The sequence below is a fragment of the Babylonia areolata genome, chromosome 21, assembly GCF_041734735.1.
Source record: "Babylonia areolata isolate BAREFJ2019XMU chromosome 21, ASM4173473v1, whole genome shotgun sequence".
NCBI lineage: Eukaryota > Metazoa > Mollusca > Gastropoda > Neogastropoda > Buccinidae > Babylonia > Babylonia areolata.
In genome coordinates this window covers 44014241-44038525 of record NC_134896.1, presented here as the reverse complement: position 1 = coordinate 44038525, position 24285 = coordinate 44014241, and the positions used below count along the sequence as shown (strand labels likewise).

The window sequence follows — 24285 nt, the reverse complement described above, 5'->3', positions numbered from 1 at the left end:
AGAAAATGAACTGGTAGCTATATTTTTTCTTTTCTTTTTTAACTTTGTGAGGAAATCAGCAATGATGTATTGGCAGCAATACAGAACAGTTATTGCATATATCTCTTTGGTTTATGGTATGGGTTTGTGCTTGTGAGAGTGCACAAGCATATTGTATGTGTGGATGTACATGTGAAAGGCAAAACATAACACACATGAATGCATACACAAACACACACATGTAACACACATAAATGCATACACACAGACTTGCTTTAAAGCGCAGGAACTGACACACACATGCATACACATGTGCAAGTGAGCACACACACACTCTCTTTCCCTCTCTCTCTATTTCATGCACACACAAATATAATTCATATGTACATATACATACGCACATACAGTCACCCACTAATGCATGAACATACTGCGAGAATGGAAAAAGTTCATAATCATATATATTTGTCATAACAGAGAACAAAAATTTTTAATGGTACCTAATAAGAGAAAAAGCACATGGTGGCTGAGCACTTCTGTCATAAATATTTGTAGAACAAGCAAATACGTAAAATGAGTAAACTTGTATGAAAATCATAAAATACTGTACAATATTCACATGTGTGAGACAAACATTAGTGTTCAAGACATTTTGATAAAGACAAAAACCAGCTTTGGAAATAACTTACTTTGGGGGGCAACTGACTTGAGATTTATCTAAAAACCAGATATTCAAAGTTTCCTGGTGTGACAGAGAGATTAAGGTTTTTCATTCATGTGGATATGGTTGGAACACAGAATATTTTAAACTTAAAACTACATCTCCATCACTGATTTGAATCCCTGGCTTTTGGGTCAACCTTTTCTGTGTGTAATACTAATAATGTCTGTTAAGACTCAGCAAACTGACAAGTCCACAGAAGATAATACTTTACATTGTCAGTCCCTTTTGGGATAAATATTTTTGTTTTCTCAGTAATGTGCCTTGTCTCATGCTTCAGCATGAAATACATACAGAAAGAGATGTCAAACACATCTAAAAAATAATGTGTTTATCCCAGATTTGGAGTAGCATAAGAGAAATGTATACAACGTGTGTGTGTAAGAGAGAGAAAGATCAGGAAGAGAGATTATCATGAATATATGATCGGTAAGTTTGTCACAGATTCAGAGTAGGATAGAGGAAAAACGGGTGCATATATGTGCGCATTTTCCATACAGAAACAAAAAAATATTTATTATAATCTGTACATGACTGTTAGTTTCATCACATATTTGGGACAGAGTTGGGGAAAATGTGTATGTCTGCACATGCATGTTTATGTCTAGGAGGTCTATCATATAAATGGTCAGACAGGATTGATAAAGTAACAACCACAATAGATCTTCAAATATTTAAGAGGTAACTACAAGACAAGGGGCTTAACTAATACAAAAAATGTAATTTGAATGTTCACCAGAAATGCCTCACGATACATTCTCAAGTTTAGCTGGTTCAATTTATTTTTTGTTAAATCCATACTCCATATCAGGGTGTGCGAGGTTAAAGGGAGATCCCTGCAATACTGTTATACAATGGCAGGACCAAACTGCCATAGCAGAGATACACTGTTGTAGGTCACAGAGGGTTGAAAGTGTAAAAAAACTAAGAATCAGAGAAAGGAAAACATGTATTCTGTGGTTCTATGTGATGTATGTGCTGAATTGTTATCTGAGATCTTAGCACATTTTAACAACAGATCCATTACAAGGAGGGTAAGAAACAATGAAAATTTAATACATGCTCACACCCATTTTAGTTAAATGTTTATAATAAAAAAAAAATAAAATAAAAAATAAAAAAAAGCAACAAAATAACAACTTTGTGTTAAGGCACAATTGCAGATGCTAGCTTGCTAATATAAAGCAATATTCTAAAATATCACAAATGAAACTATTCACAACTAAGCTAAACACCTTTGCACAGTACTTACTGCAATAATCTGGATTTCTCATGGCAACTGTAATAAAAGGTATGTAAAAAAATAAATAATTTTTTTTAAGAGCAAAATAATGCAAAGCTTATGTACCTAGTAGCATCCTTGTAAAATTAACAAAGGATGCAATGTATTGTTAACAAGTTAACTAATGACAAAACCAAATTAAGTATGTTCTGGGTACTTTTTCTCTGCACAAGCCTGGTAATCCATTTCATCCCAAGTAAATTAAGTAACCACATTCTCCATACAAAGTAATTTTCAAGCAATGAGGCTGAAACAGGTTTAACTAAAAAAATCATTCAGTAAAATTTTGTTTCTGAATGGATTGTTTTAAAACTTGTGCATCTAAAAGAATTACCAAAGTACTGGTGATTTATTTTTATTTCCTCCCTAACAGTGTTGATTATTTTCTCTTGAACATCATCAGCATCAGTTCCATTCCACACAACTCACAGTGTTTAGACTGAACCACAGCAAACAAAACAAAACTGATTAAAACAAAACAACCAAAATAAACAGAACTAAAAGCAGAGATTTGAAACAGGTACACACTGGTCTCAAAGTGTATCATGGGTCACTGGCGATGCTGGCAGACTTGTATCTTTTTGTTACATGACAAACCAGTTTCAGAGCAGAAGAAATGAAAGAGGGTTCAAAGCAGGAATTTCTCATTCTGCAGTTTTTGTGTGTACACACTGACATCACAAGAACCTTGTGATGCAGGATGAAATGTGTTAATTTCTCCCTTTCTCATGAGGCATTGAATCAGTGTAAGAGACAGACAATTTTCTTAGCATGCTGCATACGTTCATACCCCTTACCTGGAATCAGTTTGCACACCACATTACATGCCTTGAGAAATGTTAGGATAAATTGCCTTTAGTTTTTATGTAACGTGGAATCTTGAACATTGCTTTAATGAAGTTCAAACATGATATTCTCAATGGATTTGGTCTGAGAACAGATGGGTTTTTTTGTTTTGTTTTTTCTGAAAGCCCGTAATATAGAATGAGAACCCCAAAATAAGAAATTAGATTTAAATGAAGTCCAAGAGTGTGCAGACCCGGTCTTTTCAACACTGATTTATAAGATGTGGCATGAAAATCAGCACTGAAAAGACCAAGTTGATGGCCAGCCACAGCATCACCATCAGTGCCAGTATAAGTGTCCATGAACAGAAGCTAGGAACTGTTCTACAAGGACCCAATATAAGGTAGCAAAGACAACATGAGTACTGTCCAGACTGAAAATTGTATGGAAGGACATCATCTCCATGAAACACAAGAGCAGGCTCCTGTGTGCACTGGTATATTCCATCTTCGTGGATGCATGCCAGACATGGACCCTCACAGTAGATTTGAAAAGAAGAATCCAAGCCATGGAAATGAGACGTTGTTGCAAGATGCTATTTGTCACATACACTGATCATATCGCCAATGAACAAGTGCACCAGGCAATCAAGCAGTACACTGGACCACATGAAGATCTGCTGACAATGTTTGTATGACCACATATCAAGATCCAATGACCTTGCTGAATCAGTCTTCCAACAAGTTGTCCAGTGAGAAAGACAGAGGGTAAAACGAAAGAATAACATCACAAATTGGACAGGAAAACCAGGCTTTGACACACAACTGACAGACCTGAAGGAATCAGGTGAACAGTTCTTCTGTGTGCCACACCAATGACTCTTCACAGAGTTAAGAGGAGAATGAGGTTTCATCAAAACATAAAAGACAAATAAACAAGCTGCTAGACACACCAGGGATTATAATTTCAAGCTAGTAGTGCAACTGATAAGTTTGCACATTGGTAAATAAAACTTTTTTTTTCCTCTTCATCTTTTATTTACATGTGCATCTGCTGAATGAGAGAGCAAATCCTAATCATGTTGAACTTTGGAAGATGTGAACCCAAATTGTATAGTTGTATATTGCTTTCTTCAGTAAAGTACACTCAAACATCATGGTGTAATTTGCAAATACAGGGACAAAAACACTGGAAATTGTTCTGGGGAATAAAACTTGATAATTCAACACCACATTTGAAATGAGTTTGACTTTTAATACAAAAGTCATTTAGTGTTATTTTGAGAGAATTTTCAAATACTTTTTGTTTATTGTTGTCATGCCTTGTGATAGTGCTGGCATGGTGGCAGTGCATATGTTGATGTGGGTGTATTGTATTGCATTGTATTGTGTTGTATTGCATTATATTGTATTGCATTGTATTGTATTACTCCCTAATCACAACAAATTTATGTGTGTGAAATTCAGGCTGCCGTTCTCAGGGACAGTGCATCACTACAGTGAGAGTGCCACCAATTTTTTGGCTTTTGTTTTTTGCCTGCAACTGTCTTTTCCTGTAAATGTGTTTTTTCTACTGAATTTTGCCATGGACAACATCTTCGTTGCAGTGGGTTCTTTTATGTGTGTTATGTGCATGCTACACACAGGACCTCAGTTTACCATCTCATCTGAATGACTAGCATTCAGACCACAACTCAAGGTCCAGGGGAGGAGGAGAAAATAGTGAAGAGTGTAGGATTCAAACCAGTGCACTCAGATTCTCTTGCTTCCTAGGCGGATGCGTTACTTCTAGGCCAACTCTCCACATTCTGTGCGCGCATTAGTGTGCGTGCGTGTATGTGTGTGTGTGTGTGTGTGTGTGTGTGTGTTGGTACATTCAGGTAGTGTGTGTGTGTGTGATTGTGTGCGTGCTTGTGTGTGAATTGGTTCATTCAGGTATAAACAAATGCTCCATCAGTGTCTTGCACTCAAACATCTTTAACAATGGAAAAAAGCAGGAACCAAATGCATTACTGTGTATCAGAGACAGTCTACTGCCTTGGGTCTGATACAGATGTTTGCTGCCTCAGCATGTCCTTCTGTGGGTCATACCATTCAATGGGGGATGAGGCAGTGGGCATCATCCTCTCAGGACTGGGAACCTTGGCGGTGGGTCTGGCTGACTGTGTTAGTGATGGAACAGGTTCCTGGCAATTTTCCATGCCATCAGAAGATTGATTAAAGGCAGTCTGGGACTCCTCATTTAATTCTTTGTGGTACTCAGTGAATTTCTGCTTGGCCTCTGAGCTCAGCTTGGAATAGACAAAGGCACCATGCCGCTGGAAAGAGAGAGGATGATGGTGAGTGTGTGCATGATTTTTAAAATTTCATTATTTTTCCTTTTATCAAACACTTCTGTACTCTATATCTTCCATTTCTGAATAGGAAATATCTTATCCATTTTGAGATGCTGTCAAATATGCACATGTTTGTTCATGACTTTCCACTGGAAGCAAAATTCAAAAATCTAAAAAAAATAAAGAGAGAATTACGTTTATAAGTACAAGCATGTGCAGGATTTGGGTAAAGTAAGACAGGGAGTTTAACCATAACAATGGATGCATGAGTGTGCATGGGCATGAAGGCACACATATGTGTATTTATGCATTTTTGTGCATATTTTTGTTTATGAATGTGTGTACATATGCATGTGTATGCATTTGTGTAAGTGTGCATGCATGCATATGCACATTGGTGTGTGTGCATATGTATGAATATATATGTGTGTAAGGATTCATGTGCATGCATAGCTGCATGTACATATGCAAGTATATATGTGTATATTTATTCATAGAATTCTCACCTTGCTTCTGATCGGGTAGTTAGGGTTGGATCTGCTGTCATACTGATGCTCAAAAGACAAATCCTCCTTGTAGAAACCCTGTTGCCCATCCTTCTCCTTCATAAAGTTTACAGGAGCTACACATAAACACACACAGAGACAGAGATGTATAAATCTATGCTCATGCACATACAAACATGAACCCCCCTCACCACACACACACACACACCCACCCACACACACACACACACACACACACACACACACACACACATTCAAGCATAGTGAAACAAGGTCAGTCATCAACAAACATGATAAAAACAAGTCTGAAATATTACCAGAATACCAGTATGAAGCAAAAGGTTTCTGATGTTAAACCCAAAGCAAGTTAGAAAGAAAAGAATTCTGACTTCCCACTGTAATATCCATATTTTGGAGTCTATTCTGAATGGCCTTGAAAAACAAGAAATGTTCAATGCTATGACAAAAAAAAGAAAAAAAAGAAAACCAAGACAGGCAAGGCCTTCAAGACTTGCTGGTAATATGTACTAAATCCAACAAAGGAATTATTATTATTATTATTATCATCATCATCATTATTATGAATATGAGCGTTTATGCCTATCTTGAAAATAAGCCCTAGGCATTTACAAATAGAACACATATGTAAATATTAAAAAGGAAAAATTGAACACAAGATACCAAACATCAGTGAAAACTATCATCCACCCCACCCCCACACAATGCACACACGCATGCACACACACAAGTCATAGCACACAATTGTAAATAGTACACAACCAAAAATACTCCCAACAAATTCTGAAACTATTAAAACTCACTCACTCACAAATAGTCATTTCAGTTCATACTGGAAATGGATGAGACGTTGAGAATTAATCAGGAGGGGAAAAAGTGGATTTGAAAGATTGCAGTGAAGATGAGTGACGGAGAGGCTGATGAAGTTGATTCCAAAGAAAGGGGGCTTGCAATGAAAGAATTAAGAAAAAAAACAGAAAAAAGGAAATGGATAGTCTGGCAAAAACACACATGCACACACACACAATTATTCATCTAAAATCACAAATGTGGATAGATGTTAAGCAAAAGAACGAACACACACACACACACACACACACATACACACACACACACATACACACACACACAATTTGATCTAGATCTATGTGTGTGTTTGAAAAGAAAAAAAAGTGATATACAGGGAACATGGGCTGCTTCAGATGGAACTGTTCTGTTTCAAGCATGCAATTTTCTATTCCACAAATATTCATTTCTGATGAAAAGCAGAAAATATTATTTGGATCGATATATGTTAATAGGCCCACTGGTAACACTAAATAAGAGCTTTCTTGTTAACCCACAAGGCCAGTCAGTGGAAGAGATGTTTGAAGTTAAACATCGAGGATTTTACTGACCTGAGTAAGAAAGATGCTGCATCAAACTAACTGCTGAAGCTACACCTTGCCTCAAAAGCCCACAATACCAGCAAACTATTTCTACCATCTGATGAGAGTAAATAAACAGCAGAATTGTTACACACTTGTTCTTTCAGAACTGTGGAAAAACATTGGGAATCCTCAAACCAAAAGTATGCGATATTGAATGTTCTGCATATCCAGAACTGTTCCATTTCACTTTACACAGGTTACTTTGTGACGTCAGTCAGCCATGGCACAACCACTTGCATGTTTATTGCACCAACCTGCCACCCCTTTGTGTCAACTGAGTGGACTATACTGCTACAGCTATTTTTAAACAGGCGGTGAGCAGCCCAAACACCCTTCGATCGGTACCTTGAAACATCACTGTCTGCTAGTAGTTGCTTAGCATGTTTGTATTTGGCCTCCGAACAATATAGAAAACAGACACATTAAAGATTATGTTACTGTCAAAAAAATTAATACATCTTTCAAAGTATTGCATGTTTTGCAGACTTCCACACTTGGACTACTATAAATAGATGCACAGTAAGCAAAGGTCAGAGTTGACTTCCTTCATGCATGCGGAATACAACCTGATGTAACTGACAAACAGTGCTTGGAAAATCGATTTTGTTTATTTTGTGTCCTTGCTGGGGACATTTATGCACTACGTTTGTTAGGTCTGAGCACAAATCTCCCTTTGAATGGAAATTCAACTGCCTTCTTCGCCTCCTGTCAATATAGGTTACCACAAATTATTGAGTGAATGTGGCACACTGTATTCCAAGATGTCCGCCTCCATCAATTCATGTGGGGGTATGTCGAATACAATTTCTGTTACGTTTATTTAAGTTAATGTAGTAACATCTATAAAATATTATTTAATTACACATACTTAACCATGACCCAACTAGTGCAGACTCTGGCAGGGGTCTGACATTCCTGTCCTGTGCAAACTACTATCCGCCAATGCGAAGAAAACGAAAGTGCTACGACCGATAACCTCCCGGAAGTAGGTAACCTCCCCTTTGTCCCCCTGTTTAGCGCCCTCTTTTTCCGGTAGCCATCATGACTCCTGTTCCTGTGCTCTTCATACGGCTAAGTTTTTTTTTCGTATTTTCTGCCTGTCTGTCGATTCTCTGGCGTTCTTGTTTTTTGTCAAATTATGTTTCCAACCAGGTCACATAATTATGTAGCTCGATTGGGGAATCATGCTAAAATTTAGGCGCGATCGCAATCGATTCGCTGACACTCTGGGCCCTCTACTCCTGGCCCTCTCAAAAACGCCAACCCGCCGCCTCCTCCACTTCCTCTGCTTCCTCCGGTCGACTCCAGACCTCCACCACCTCCTACACCTCCTCTGGTGACTTTTAGAGGTTTGTTGCCACACACTCAGGTCAGTGTTCCTTTAATGTCATTTTTATCGATCCGCAAACACACTCGACGCGATCCGCGTTTTCTCGGCCCTGCCAGTCGGCAGTGTACAAGTCGACCTCCTCTATCTCTTTACCCATACCCACAGTTGCCCCAATGGAATGTGCCACAATCCCTTTGGGGAAACAACACCACAAAAAAAGCAAAAAAAAAGCAACAGATGGTTTTGGATCCGCACGTTAGACTGGGCCCTATGTGCGATGCGTCCGTGGTGACAGCCGTGGCATCGGATCACGCGAACCCCCACATGGCATGCCTCGACCGTCTCGGATCCAATGGCGACCACTAGGGTACATGCTTGTCCATACGCGTGCACCCCCCTCCTCGTCCGGATCGCCCGATCCAAGGGAGGCAACCCCTGCTTCGGCACCCTTGCCGGTGACCGCCGCAGTTATTTCCCTTGCACCGGCACTGCTCCTCGCTAACAGTGCGGGTGCGTGCACGGTCCCACCAAGCTATGCGGTGATGACCCCATCTGCCACAAAGCCGATTGCTGCTGTTTCCCATCCACTAATGGCATCTCAGCAAGTTGCTCAACCAAACAATTAGCAACTCATCGCTAACTTGCTGCAACAATTATGCACCACTCTGCTTCCCCGTGCCACACCTTGCGCCTGCACCGCCCCTCGCCCACAGAGCAGGTACGTGCACGGCCCATTTGAACTTCGGCAGTGCTGGATTCTTCTGCCCCATTGCCTAACTCTGCTGTTACCCAGACTAATATCGGCACTTCCACGCTGGAGTGCCTCTTAATAACTTGATCCTGCCTCTCGACAGTGCTCGGGCCAATCTTGTCTATTTCTTTATCTGTCAACACACAACAGCTGAACGTCGGTCCTCTCGCAGGAGCTATTCATGAGGTTGGACTGCCGTTCAGCTACAGGGGGATGCACATCCCACAGCAAGCCGACGGACTAGTCACCCCCTCGTCCACGATACCCATAACACTGGATTACGGCGCCGTCATGCCACATGCCCCGACCGTCTCGCGTCTGATGGCGACCGATTCGGGTTGGTGTGCCCACGGCACTAAGGGACATTATAATTATTCCCCTTGTGGCCGTTTTCACCTGTGTCGGTTACGGTGGCATCGAACCACGGACTCTCACACACAGCATGACACTCCTCCCTCTACAGCGAGGACACGTTGCACCAGGGGATATGTGCTCTAAAGACACCATCCTTTTCAACGATTATCGGCGCCAAGGGAGGCAACTCCGCATTTGTAACCTAGGCGGTTGAAGCTGTAGTTACTTTCGCCGACACAGCATGTCACTCCTGCCCCCGTGCTGCCCACCAACGATGTTTTCTTTCGGTTTCTCATTGGGTCCTGATGCCCATTCATGGACTTTACACAACTTTGCATAGCAACTGCACCTTTCTTGCTGTTTCTCAGGCTATTGGCCACTGAACTTTGGGATTCTTCATCCCCCCACACTTGCACACAGTCTTCTGCAGGCAACCATCCCTATTACCATTCTCTTCCGGTTATACACAATAACAGGAAATAAATCACAATATTTCCCCTTCTATTCTTTTTGATTTCTTATAAAAATAAAAAAAATAAAATAAAAATAATTAAATACCAAAAAAAAAAAGAAAAAAAAAGTGTGTTTATATATATATATATATATATATATATATATATACCATATCTTGCTACATTTATACACATTTCTATTTACACACAGATGTATACTTATCCCTCGGTATACGCGTGTGTGCGCTTACGGGATAGGTTCATACGACTTTAATATTTACATGTACAATTTTATTTCTATCTCTATTCATTGATTCATTGAGATTCTCTACATAGCAATACAGACACACTTGCAATTGCATCATTCTGTTCACATGCCCAGATCTCGCTGTGTCTACATTCTAGCACTTTATTCATATGCGTATGTACATCTCCTATCTCTCATCTCATCTCATCTATCCCTTGACCCGTGGGTGGGTCGTTGGGGCACCATGGATGACTGCCTGGTCAGCTCGCGCCACCTGCCTCGGTCCTCAGCGGCCCTTTGAGTTGTGGCAAATGGCAGGCCCGTCCACTCTTTGATGTTGTCCTCCCACCGCTTTCTCTGTCTGCCTCTCTTCCTCCTTCCTTGTACGGTACCCTGCAGGATGGTCTTGGCTAGGCCGTCTGATCGTGTGACGTGTCCATACCAGCGGAGCTTGCGTTCCTTCACTGTGGTTAGCAGGTCTTTGAATGGGCCAATGGCGTTTTGGACTCTTCTTTTCACTTCCTCATTTGTGATGTGGTCTTTGTATGTAATGTTCAGGATCTTGCGGAAGCATCTCATTTCCAGGGCCTGGATACATCTCATATATATATATATATATATATATATATATATATATATATATATATATATATATATAGGTGCATACACAGATTCCTTCCCATTACGGATTATGCACACTTACCCATTTACTTGGGTATATCTGTGCACACTACACGTTTGCTTACATAGCCGCTTATTTCTCGTGACTAGATCTCGTCATGTCATTGGCATATTCCTGATACCATCACTTGAGTTGATGGAAGTTTATAATCCCATTGCACATATATGTATTCATTTCCATACATTCATCCCTACCTTGCTTTCGGAGGACGACTGCACTCACAGACAAAACTGCCTCATTCACACCCGAATGTATGCTCCTTCACATATCAGTAGTGGCTGGTCCTTAGGGACCCACACACACTCCCTTCCCATCCACAGGGCATCTCTTGGTGCATGGAGGGACAAGGCAACCCAACTCATTTGCCTACAACAATCACCCACAGGGCTAGAGATGCCCTAACCTGGTACAAGGAGGGATGAGGCAGTCCAACTTAGAGGTGCCACTCCGGACACACATGCCCTTCATTCTTTCCAAGTTTTAGCGGGCCCAAAAACTGCCCACTGGGCAGGAGACAATCACCCTAAGTTCATCTCTTCCACTCCTCACTAGTAGCAGAAGGCCTGGGTAATAACTGTTTTCCTCTACACTCGGGAGAATGGCATATTGATGAGGACGGATGCGTCTCACAAAGCACAACGAACCGTTCATTACCCACAGGGGCGTACCTTTCTGCCCGCTCATACTGACACGGCAGATGCTGCATTCAAGCACACCAGTTCGCCCCATCACCTTGCTTGAACAGAAATCCAGCATCAACGTCTCAAACAATTGGCGTTCGAAAGCACTTTCTGCACTTGGTCTTCCCTGCCCGATCTTTTCAGCCTCAACACACAACCACTGTTGTGGTTACAGATGGGCATTCCTTCTCAAGCACTGTCTTTCCAATGAGACACTTCCAGGGGTTTCTAGCCTAGGCAGGCTATCCCATCATGGAGCCCCAGCCTTCAGCCAAGGGCCTGTCAGAGGATGACTTTGTTGTCACTTCGGAAGCAAGCACCATGTCTTTCAGACACATGGCTGCACCACAAGACCCCGTCAACTCCTTCCGGCTCCCTTACATTTCAACATAACCTGCATGGTGGACACCTTCATCCCTCAAGCACAAAGCAGCTGTTTACTGATTTACCCATGCTGACTGGTGTCCTCCTAGGACCAGTATATGATAATCAGTCATGTACGACAATGACCATCAGATCAGCAGAGCAGGCAACTGCTGTCCTGACTATTCAGGCTGGAATCTGATTATACAATTTATAATAGAGTGTGTTTTTCCCAAGTTGCATCCCCAGTCCCTCGATCAAGAGGGCCTTTGGACTCACCATTGGTACGGATCCCAAAGGCTAGTTAGCCCTCAAGGCTACAGCACTAAATCCCAGTGCACTTTGACTTCTAGTCTGAGAGACATAGTCCTTCATGAAAGACTAAGCTGCTAATGATTTCACTTTGCAATTCAGAAAACGCTGATAATACAGCTCTCACTTTACTGTCGGCCATACTGAAAACGCATGTCAGATCAGTGATTTGATGTAAATGGCCAGTACAACACATCTACATCCACTTTCCTCCATCCACAGACTTAGTGCGCACCACACACAGCCAGAGGCCTGTCATGGATCCGGCCCCCTTTCTCACTAAATAATCTTCAGCAAAAATTTTCCCCATGGAAACCCTCTTCCATTAGGAATTCCACCACAGAATGAGACTCAGTGACCTGCGGGCACATGAAGTGCACTCCCACAGCCTGATCCATCCCGGCCATTGACTGCCGACAACTTTCTGCAGGTTGCTCCAACATGCCACACTCAGGTAGAGAAGCCACCAAGCCTTCCACATGCCCCTTCGTGATGGTACCTACCTGGGCAATTACACAGCCATGTCCCAGAGACACCAGGGACCTCAAGTCTCTTGTTGCCAAATGTCTGCCCTTCTATGCATAAGCAACATGCCAGTGCTGTCTTTTTTGGCAATGACAGAAAAGGGTGGGGGGGGGGCACCTATCGCCTGTCAGCTCTCATGGAGGAGCTCTACAGACCTGGCTATCACGCCTAAGGCAAGCCCAACATGGTGGCCTACCTCTGTCTCATGCCACAGTTTCTTCCAAACACATATACCACTTCCACTATCAGCCCACAACCGATGTGGAATCATCAGATCAAATGACATGTGCACCTCCTTGCATTGACGCTCAACTGCGCTCAAGTGAGACAACTCAATAGGGTATGTGTTTCCTTCCCTTCCTTTGATTCGAAGGGCTCTCAGTAAAGTGTGGATTCAACACACCGACCCGATTTTCTTTGCGCTACATTTATCAGCACAGCTGTGGTCCACAGACCTCTCCCACAATACAGCTGCGGACCTCAGTCTTCTTTGCTCGCACCAGTATCCTTAGGTGACACAGTACACTCTACCTTCATCGAATTCTACTTGAGGGACATCTATTGCTTTAGGGATGATGGCTCAAGAGGTGTTGCCTCTGCAGTGGTCACACAACAGGCCATCGCAGCACACTGGTGACAGAACAGAAGGATTGAGACTTGATGCCTCCTCAGCCAGAGCACATGAAGTCAGAGCGTGGTCCTCTTCTCTTGCCTTAGCGCATTCAGCACAGCTGAAAGACATCATGGATGCTGCATACTGGAAAAACCCTGCTACCTTCATCGACTTCTACCTGAGAGACGTCGCATGCTTGCGGGATGATGGCTCAAGAGGCATCGCTTCTGCGGTAGTTGCACAACAGGCCATCACAGCACACAGACAGTAGAACAGGCGAGCCCTCCACCTTGTCGCGCTATTCTGCACTAGTTGGGTCATGGTCAAGTATGTGTAATTAAAAGGAAATTTTCTATCTTAAATTACGTCTAAATAACATACTTACCGTGACCCAAATTTAAGACCCTCCCATTCTCCCCGCTTCCTGTTCTCCCTGCACGCTGCGCTGGTGATGGCATATTGCCGTCAAAAGAGGGTGCTAGCCAGGGGGACAAAGGGGAGGTTACCTACTTCCGGGAGGTTATCGGCCGTAGTACTTTCGTTTTCTCTGCATAGGAGGATAGTAGTTTGCACAGGACAGGAATATAAGACCCCTGCTGGAGTCTGCACTAGTTGGGTCATGGTAAGTATGTTAATCAAACGTAATTTTAGATAGAAAATTTCCTATATGAAGTAAACACATCGATGTTGTAGTAAGCATCATTCTCAAATGTAGACAGTGTAAAACCTTCCCACTGAGTATAAAACACAAAAGCCTTTTTATGACCAGAGTCATGTTTAAATTTTGTAATGTTTTAGATGAGTGATGATGAATTATAAGAAAATTATCTCCCTTACTAATGATTAGTTTTTAGCCTATGAGTACAACGTCCCATCAAAAGGCACATTGAGAGATGTGTGTGTTAATGTAACTTCCATACAGAGCAAAAGAAGTTCCATTTTCAACAACAAAAATGTTAATTCACTGCTATCATTCAGTGTGTCAGTATGTCACATGAAAATGCTAAATTTTGTGTATAAAAAAGAACAAGAAATGCAAGGCCTTCAAGACTCAATTGTGATACACACCTAAAGAAATAATAATAATAATAAACAAAAAAAATGTTTTAACTTATAAGAATTAGTTTGTTGAAATGTGTTCTCTATTCATTATTATAATTATATACACCTGCATATTAAAGAGGAAAAAAAAGGCTTCATAGCAGATTTGAACCATGGATGTTTGGGTCGAGAATGTGTGGTTTTATGCACTGCACTAACACGGGTTCAACAATAATGTTCAAAAATTATTATTTGAGCATATTCTTTAAGCGGAATAAATTGACAACGGTGATCGAAGTGATAACGCTATTTAAATTATGTTATTTTGGTATATCTTGGGCATTTAAGAATTTCTTTCAAGTCCCAGGTAAAGGAGACATTCCCATAGTTTAATAATGATAACAAGTATCTATATAGCGCTGAATCTTGTGCAGAGACAAATCAAAGCGCTTTTACACCAGTCATTCACACGCATGCATAACACTAAACTTGACAAACAAAAGGCAGGGGAGGGAGGCTATCTTGGAAAGAGGTGGGTTTTAAGGCCAGACTTGAAAGAACTGAGTGAGGAGACCTGACGAAGCGAAAGAGGAAGTTCATTCCAAATGAAAGGTCCAGAAATAGAGAAAGAACGGCAGCCAACACTGGAGTGTTTGAATCTGGGTATGCGCAAACACAGTGAATCTCAAGCCGATTGTAGAGAGCGAGATGGAGTGTAGAGGTGAAGGCAGCCACAGAGATAGGAAGGGGTAGATTTATGAATACATTTATAACATAGAGTATCTTGTACTTTATTCTGTGTGAGACAGGGAGCCAATGGAGATGATGCAAAAGAGGAGTGATGCACTCATATCTTTTCTTTCTGAGGATGAGTCAGGCAGCAAAGTTTTTTTTCAGTCTCAAACACACTGCAATATGTGTCTGTTTTTACAGATCTGCAGAGATCTGTGTTTGACAAACTTGTTTTTACACTCATTGAGAAACTATGACACTGCCCATTCAATTTCTCTTTTCTGTTCATTCAAGTTAAGTATCCACTTTAAAATATTCATATGCAGTATACATGTCGATGATTATTTAAGAAATTCTTTTAATTCGGCGGTAAAGGTGACTAAAGGTGACGTTGCCATCGAGTCAGGCTTTACAACATGCTTTGCCAAGATCTCACAGATCAGAGTAGACAAGGCTGACATTAACTCAGTGAAACGGTTGATTCAAATTTTCTTTCATGTTTATTCTTGATAATTCAGTGTCCAGTTTAGAATATTCATATGCAGTTAACATGTCAATAATGTTGTTAGTGTCACAGTATATGTTTTGTCCAGAATTTGTATTTCTTTGCTTTTAATTGCGATCAAGAAAAATGAGGTAATGGCGTCTTCTAACCAGACAATCCGGCAGCTGCAAAGGGGTAACAGCTTTTTTCGGAATATGAAATGAGCATCAACAAAATAAACCGTTAATGATACAGAAATACAGCTAAATTTGGGAGACATACAACATATCATTGGTATGACTGTGAAGAATTTTTTCCTACTATGTTTCAGCCAAATTTGGTATTGGCAGACAAAGTATTTCCAGAGAAAATCGCAATGTTGAAGTTTACCATGGACACACAGACATACATACAGACAAACACACACACAAACAACCGAACACCGGGTTATAACATAGACTCACTTTGTTTACACAAGTGAGTCAAAAATGTAACTAATTTTTTTTGTGAAAATATCTAAATCTATTTTGTGCCCTTCCCAGAGACGCAATATTATTATGATTAGAATGTATGGAAAGAACTGATCATTTGCTGTTTTTGTGCCTAACTTGGTATCAACTAAGTATTTCCAGAGAAAAAATGACAATGTTAAAGTTTACCAATGGACACACAGATGACATACATACACACATACAGAAACACACACACACACACACACACACACACACAACCGAACACCCGGTTATTACATAGATTCACATTATTTACACAAGTGAGTCCAAAAAAAAAAGTATGACCAAACAGATGTGTTATTCCAATTGCATCCTTACTGACAACAGAGAGAACATAAATACTGAAGAAGATGCAGCACTTGAATTATTAATTAGTAAGTGCTCCAGTGATTTTGTGAGCACAACTTGCAGAAGACTGATTAAACACAACATGACCAGGGGCCAGAGAACTGTGTTGAAAGGGCTGAAAAATCTTCCATTAACAAAAGGCATAGCTTGCAGATTTAAGGACTAATCATCTGTCTTCACCTCCTTTGACAAGGATTATGAGGACATTTGTTGGGAATAGGCATTAGGAGAATAAAGAACATTATGATATCATCTCTGAGGATTCCACCAACTCCTGGAAAAAAAACAAGTGATGGATTGGGTGACAAAATGGAAAACAAAAGGAAGCTTAGGTGATGAAATATTGTCTTTTGTGACGAACATCACAACAACACTGCTAAATGCAAACCTTTGACGAAAACCTATAAACCTCCCCTGTATCCTCTTCATTTCCTGCTTTCTTGGCATGGAACTCATACCCATACTCTCTCAAAGTTTGTTCAACTGGCCATCACTCACTTACTGACTACCTTTCATACCAGGTGAAATTTTTATGGAAAGTGGAAAGAATTAACAAGCTGATGGCTCCACTTCCTGAGAATGTGTGACTGGCAGTTTGTGATGTTGATCATAGTACCCTAGTTTGAACAACAAACGAGATGTTCCAGCAGTGAAGAAAATGTTGAAAACCCACCCTTACCCTCTAAACATTCCAACTCCATGTACTGTGGAAACCTTAGACAACAACACCTGTTACAATGAGAACAGGAATGGGTAAGTTATATGTGCCCTTGCAAACAGTGGAACAGCCATGGGGCTATGCTATGCTTCAGGTCATGTTGACATTTGTAAGGGAGACACAGACTCCAGACCTCTGATGACCTCACTTCACTTCTGCCACCCAACAGATGTACAGAAGAGACAAAAGACTACCAAACAACGATGATGAGTTTGAGAAACATCTCCAATTGTTGTACCCTGGCAAAATCCAATGGACTATGACTCATGGAAGAGACGTGGAGTATTTTGATGTGATGGTGACTATCACAGAGGATGGCAGACTCAAAACAGACTCAGTTTTCTCCAAGAACTCTCAGTCATCTGCCTTCTCACTCTTGTCACCCCCTACCCCTCAGTATTCAAAGGAATTGGGGTGGGCAATGGAAGAAGACAGGGTGATTTGTTCAGAGGAAGAGGATCTTCAGAGAAGACTGACTGAGGATGCTCGGTATCTGATGACATCAGGATGGACTTTGTCCAAAGCTATGGCAGACCTGAAGAAAAGGCCTCTGAAATCAAGAGAAGCAACACTGAATGTAGAGCGAAAATACAAGAAAAAGAATGAACCCAAATACCGTCCCAATCCAAGAAATGGATGGAAATCTCATGTTTTTATCTTTTTATGCTATTTGTCACCGATCAGTTGACCGATTCCTTTCTAGAGCAGACAAACTGAATGCACAGCAGACACTTTATCAGCCCTACTGCAACAAGGACGGAGTGGGTATCATCAAAGAGCTTCCTCCTCTAAGGGGGTAAGGATCTTTGTTGTAACAAAAAAAAGAAAAGAAAAAAAAGCTTGACTGCTCAGTTTCTGAGAAAATAATTCAGTTTTTATCTTGACAAAACCCTTATTTGTCATTGTTGAGACAGTTATTCATTTACATGTTCATAAATATTGTGATTGTTATCATAAACATAAATCATGACCAATTTCATTTTCTTCTACAGGTATAATCCCTTACCAGGATTCAAGATAGCACTGACCAATGGTGACACGGAGATAGCTGTCCTGTTTATTTTGTGTTTATTTCTGTTTATGTGTGTTAGGGAAACAGCTGCAATCTTACAATATGATCGTGACACGCTGCTGTGTGTTAGGGAACAGGTAGGTGAGTCCAATGTTTTGAGATCTCACTTAAACTCACTCTATCATGATTTACAACTGTCAACAATGAACACGGACCGGTCAGCAAGCAAGGCTCAGTCTGCGAGGAAATGCGGAAAGCGAGGTGGGGCCCTATCAAGGTTACACCAACGAAGTTTTTGCCCACCTCTACCCAGTATGCTCCTGTCCAACGTTAGATCTCTACCCAACAAAACTGACGAACTCACATGTAACATTCAGACGAGGAGAGACTACAAAGAGTGCTCTGTGTTTTGTTTCACTGAAACATGGCTTAACCCAGACATCCCTGACAGCGCCGTTCAATCACCAGGCTTCACTGTACACAGAGCTGACTGCACTGCTGACTCAGGCAAGCAAAGGGGCGGCAGAGTGTGTTTCTTCGTGAACATCATGCTGTGATGGCTATAACATGCCTGCTTCCCTGACATGGAGTTCCTAACCATCCAGTGCCAACTCTTCTACCTCCCATGTGAAATTTCCTCAGTGATGCTGATCGTTGTGTACATCCATCCCACAGGGAACCTCACCGCTGCACTTGTTCTGCTAGCAGACGAAATTAGCAAGTGCGAGAACAGTTGGCCTGACTCCACCGTCATTGTTGCTGGTGATTTCAACAAAGCCAGCCTCAAGAAAGAAATGTCGAAGCTGTACCAAAGTGGGCTGTCCAAAACGTGGTGTCAAGACCCTCGACCACTGCTACACCTCCATCAAGAAGGCCGTGCGCCTTTTGGGACAGTCCAATCACAGGATGATATATCTGGTGCCGGTCTACAAATAAAAACTGAAAGCTGAAAAACCAGTCGTGAAAACAGTGAAACAATGGTCAGCCCCTGCCTTTGAGACCTTGCAGGACTGTTTCGAATGTACAGACTGGAATGTTTTTAAAGACTCTGCCGGGGACTTAAATGAATATACCAACACAGTGTGTGATTATATTTCTTTCTGTGAAAGTGTGTGCATTCCATCCAAAAATATCAAAATATTTTCTAACAACAAAATTTGGTGCAACGGGGCTGTTAGACAAAACTAAAGGAAAAAGAAATAGCTTTTCGTGAAACTGATGATAGAATAGTCCACAATAAGGCAAAAAGAAGTGTTGAAAAATGCATTAAGAAGGCAAAGTTTTTATGTAGGAAAAAAAAATAGAAGAAAACCTGTCTGCAAACAACTCTAGGAATGTATGGACCGGACTGCAGAACATCACTGATTATAAAATGACCCACCAGACAGTCGACAGCACTGACAGAACTCTTCCAGACAAACTCAACACATTCTACTCCAGATTCAACAAACCATTGTCTATTTCTGACATGGCTGCACCCAAACTCACCCCCACTCCCCCTTCCCTTTCATAGTCCAAGAGAATGAAGTCAGATGCCACTTCAGTCATCTGAAAATGAGAAAAGCCACTGGCTTGACATACAGAAGTATAAGGACGAAAACCAATCGTTTTGCCAACAGCTTTTCCCCCAAAGCAGTCAATGCCATGTCTCTCAAACAAATCCACTATGATAAATAGAATTGTGCCATCAACAACCATCTACCTGAAGATCTAGTCATCAATCCCATCCATATGTAATATGCAGCTTCTGTTCAAATGTGTGTGTGTGTGTGTGTGTGTGAGTATGCACAAGTATTTATATTGATATGCACTTATATGTATCCTAATTTCTACTGTATCTGTCTTTGTGTATGATTTTCAATTTATGTTTGTATCTTGTTATGTACTATCCCCCCCCTCCCCCCCCTCCAATATTCCTTGTGACCCTGGTACACTTGATAAGAAAGACATATTCTATTCTATTCTATTCTATAATCTTACTATAAGCATGCTATTTCCAGTTGTATTTTGTTCGATTTCCTTTTGAATATCATTCTATGGAGGTGGAAATAGACACACGTGTTCAGATCTTAACTTTTAGTTCACCGCAGTAGAGAACTTGACCCCGTGTTCAACTCGGGAAGAAAAGGCACCGATTAAAAATAACACGCAGCAGTCGGGATGGTTAGAACTGTGGCCTGGAAGAGACAGCAGCACAAAGCGCCATGGGTGCTCTTCCATGTCGCGCCTCTAGCTGTTACCAGCTGTTGGGAGGGAGAAAGACCAGCAGAGCAGTGTGTGCTGTGCCGAGCGATGGCAGCGGCCACAGAGAGAAAACAACACATCTTCTTTAAAATCTGATAACACGTTGCTTGTCACCGCAATCATTTTATTAACAGTACGGCTTTAAAGAATACAGTCTTAGCTTCAAAATGATAGGAAACTCAAATATGAACATCCGATTATTTTTCTCAGGATATCTGTTCGAAAAAGTAGGCATGCTTATCACCATTTTGTTAACACATGCATTCTGACACATTTTGAACACACTAAATCTAATTTCACAGAGTTAGCACAACACGCAAAATGCATTTCGAGCACAGTATAATACAATGGCATGCTGCTCACTAACCTGTGTTGACCATTGGAAAGTCTGGGAGAAGCTGTAGCGTGTCAAAGGATTCAACTATTGTAGCTTGTGCAAGTACTCCACTGACACACACTGATTCAGTCAATCACACACATGGAAGCGAATAGCAGTCACGATACATATCTGGATGGCAGCTTTAGTATTTTGAAGAAAAATAATCAGTGTCTGCTGACTGGTTTGTGAAAGTGGTGGTCATCACCATTCAGTCATTGGCAGTAATCACTAAACTGATTATTTTGTCAGAAGAAAGGACTGATACATTAACAAAAAGTCCTAATTAATTGTCCACTTCATAAATTGCCTAACAGTTAACGTGGTCAAGTGTGGAGCTGCAAGCAGGTTACTACTTTTCACTCTTCACCCCCAGCATGCTGGATGGGCTAGCTTGCCCTGACGGAGAGAAAGTCAGAGACAAAGTGAGATGAAGATAAGAAAATAGACACAGAGAGGGGAGGGATGGTGACAGAGAGTGTGAGTGAGATAGAGAGATGAGGATAAGAGAATAGAAAGAGAGGGGGGGGCATGGGGGAGGGGGGAGGGCGGAGAGAGAGTGAGTGAGGCAAAGAGAGATGAGGATAAGAGAATAGAAAGAGAGAGAGAGAGGCGTGGGGGGTGGAGAGAGAGTGAATGAGACAAAGAGGGATGAGGATAAGAGAACAGAAAGAGAGGGGGGCAGAAAGAGAGTGAGTGAGACAGACAGAGAAGGGGGGTGGGGGGAGAAAGAGATGTGGATAAGAGAATAGAGAGACAAGGTAAAGAGAGAGGGGTGACTAGAAGGAGAGCGAGAACAATAAGAGGAGGCAAAGAGAGAGATAAAAGAAAAAGGTGGTGAGAGTAGAGTGACACAGGGATGGAGAGAGAGAGAGAGAGAGAGAGAGAGAACAATTTCTTTAATTCAGATAAAGAGATAGAGAGAGAGAGAGAATGATTTATTTAATAATCCAAAGAGAGAGAGAGAGAGAACGATTTCTTTAATTCAGATAAAGAGAGAGAGCAAATGATTTATTTAACAATCCAGAGAGAGAGAGAGAGAGAGAGAATTATTTCTTTAATTCGGACAAAGAGAGAGAGAGAGAGTAAAATGAATAAATGCAAGACGAGAGATGTGGTGCAAAGAATGAGAGAGAGAGAGAGAGAGAGAGAGAGCAGGATGTAAGTGGACAGCATGTGTTGAAAGAAACAGAAAGAAGAATGAAAGAAATAAGACAAACAGAAAGGATGACAGATTCTGGTCCTCTGGTGAGAGAGAGGCAGAGAATGAATGAATGAATACTGAATGAAAAAGTACAAAAAAGAGAGAGAAAAAGATATGGAGAGAGGGTGATGAACTAAGAAAAACAAAGAGTAAGCAAAAGAAAGAGAGGGAAGAAAACAGAACGAAATATGGAAGGAAAGAAAGAAAATGAGAGAGAAGAGAGGGTGAAGGAAACCCTACTCATTAATTTCTGCTGTGAAAAATGCACCACTGCCAGTCACAGTTGCCAGCAAACAGTTCTCACAAATAAATGCTGTGGTATTAAAAGACCGGTTCCAATGCACAAAGGTACTACCACCACCAGAAAGAGAAAGGTCTGAACTATCCAACAGTGCCACAGAATCTCACGTACACTCACAAGCCCACCCAAAAGGCATGGAAATTGCCGTGTTTTCATATATGACAAAGAAGGGTCAGAGGAGGGTTAGGCGGACACAGGGGCCGAACGAGTTTACGGGTCTGGCACTATCAGTGCTGTCCACGGGAGCTCGCTGTCGGCTAACTGTGTGGTTCTGTTTAGAACTTGGACAGCTGTGAAGACTTTCTTTAATGCACAAAAATTATTAACATCACTGTGAAATGCCTGAATAGTTATCTACAATCAAAATAAATGGGAAAAATCTCAGATTCAGAATTCACATTCATTTTCCATCACATAAACGTTTACTTTGCTTCTGTATCTCGTATAGTGTTTGCACAAGAATTTCAAAAAATTATTACCCCTAAATCCTCAAAATTCCCTGGCAAGGGGAGAGCACTTTTTCCTTTTTTCAAAATTCACTGGCACTGAATGGATTAAATTTCCATGATCATGCAAATGCTCGCCCCCTGCAAGTTTAAGTTTGCTCTGAATTTAACTATAATATATATATGTGTGTGTGTGTGTGTGTGTGTGTGTGTGTGTGTGTGTGTGCAGACACACACAGGTCAGGGGACAAGATGTTGACTCTCCCCCAGCCATCAGCATCAATGACCATGAACTGGATGTCGTCCATGACTTCGTTTATCTGGGCTCAACTATCTCAGACACCCTCTCACTTGACACAGAGCTCAACAAGTGCATCGGCAAGGCAGCTACCACCATGACCAGACTGACAAAGAAAACATGGAACAACAGCAAGCTGACTGAGCACACAAAGATCCAGATCTACAGAGCCTGCGTCATGAGCACCCTCCTGTATGGCAGCGAGTCCTGGACTTTGCGTGCCCAACAAGAGCGAAAGCTCAATGCTTTTCACATGCTTAGCCTCCAACGCATTCTGAACATCACCTGGCAGGACAAGGTCCCATACAACACTGTCCTGGAAAGAGCTGGATGCACCAGCATGTACACGCTACTGAAACAGAGACGTATGCACTGGCTCAGGTGCGCATGGACGACGGACAGATCCCTAAAGACCTCCTCTACGGAGAACTTGAGCAGGGAAAACGTCCCACAGGCAGACCACAGCTGCGATTCAAAGATGTGTGCAAGAGGGACCTAAAAGCCTTGAACATCGACCAGAACAACTGGGAAGCAACAGCCCTCGAACGGTCAGCCTGGAGACAGACTGTGCAGAAAGGTCTTTCCAAGTTCGAAGAGACACTCGCTCAGCAGCACGAGGAAAAGAGAATGAGAAGAAAGGCTGCAGCCCAGGCAGACAGACCAGCATCAGACTTCATCTGTGCCCTCTGCCACAGGGACTGTCATTCCTACATCGGACTGGCCAGCCACACCCGACGCTGTACCAGAATAAACACCTAGAGCGCAACTCCATAGTCTTCCGAGACTGAAGGATGCCTATTACACACACACACACACACACACACACACACACACACACACACATGTAACTGGAAAGTGTAAATTAAGTCCTATCCCAAAACAGTTTCAACAATGACCCTATCCATTCTGATTCTCAAGGGTAACTGACTGCATTTTGAAACAAAGTAGTCAGTGTACATTTCATGATCTGAAGAGTGAAGCACAGCCCATGCATTTCCTTCCTTTACTTGACAGAAATGATCTAATTACATATCTTTGTTGAATCCAGAGCAAGCTTCAACTTACTGGGGTAAATGATTTTCATGCACTTGGTAACTTAATTAAAGGAAGGGAAAAAACAATTTTCCAAAAGCAAAACTAAAGAAATAGGGGAAAAGTCTGGAGGACCCATGAGAAAAAAACACAGAACAGAACAAAAAATAA

The 24285-nt window shown here is 41.6% G+C and overlaps 2 protein-coding genes across 3 annotated transcripts in view; one reads left to right on the top strand and one right to left on the bottom strand.

The window, feature by feature from the left end:
• Nucleotides 1–422: 422 nt before the first annotated feature.
• Nucleotides 423–24285, bottom strand: part of LOC143295710 (ciliary microtubule inner protein 6-like) — a 45046-nt gene continuing 21183 nt past the window's right edge. The window contains exons 4-6 of one of the 2 annotated variants that reach the window (XM_076607334.1): nt 5610–5725; nt 4859–5085; nt 423–1979 (exon numbers count right to left, since the gene is read on the bottom strand). In XM_076607334.1, the coding sequence (XP_076463449.1) occupies nt 1949–1979; nt 4859–5085; nt 5610–5725 (374 nt within the window). In that variant the 3' untranslated portion in view covers nt 423–1948. Of the gene's footprint in view, nt 5086–5609; nt 5726–24285 lie in introns of both variants that reach the window. The other variant, XM_076607333.1, reaches the window with a different exon arrangement.
• Nucleotides 7635–24280, top strand: LOC143295711 (uncharacterized). Its single transcript, XM_076607335.1, has 2 exons — nt 7635–7846; nt 23014–24280. The coding sequence occupies exon 2, from the start codon at nt 23413–23415 to the stop codon at nt 23839–23841; it is 429 nt and encodes a 142-aa protein (XP_076463450.1). The 5' UTR covers nt 7635–7846; nt 23014–23412; the 3' UTR covers nt 23842–24280.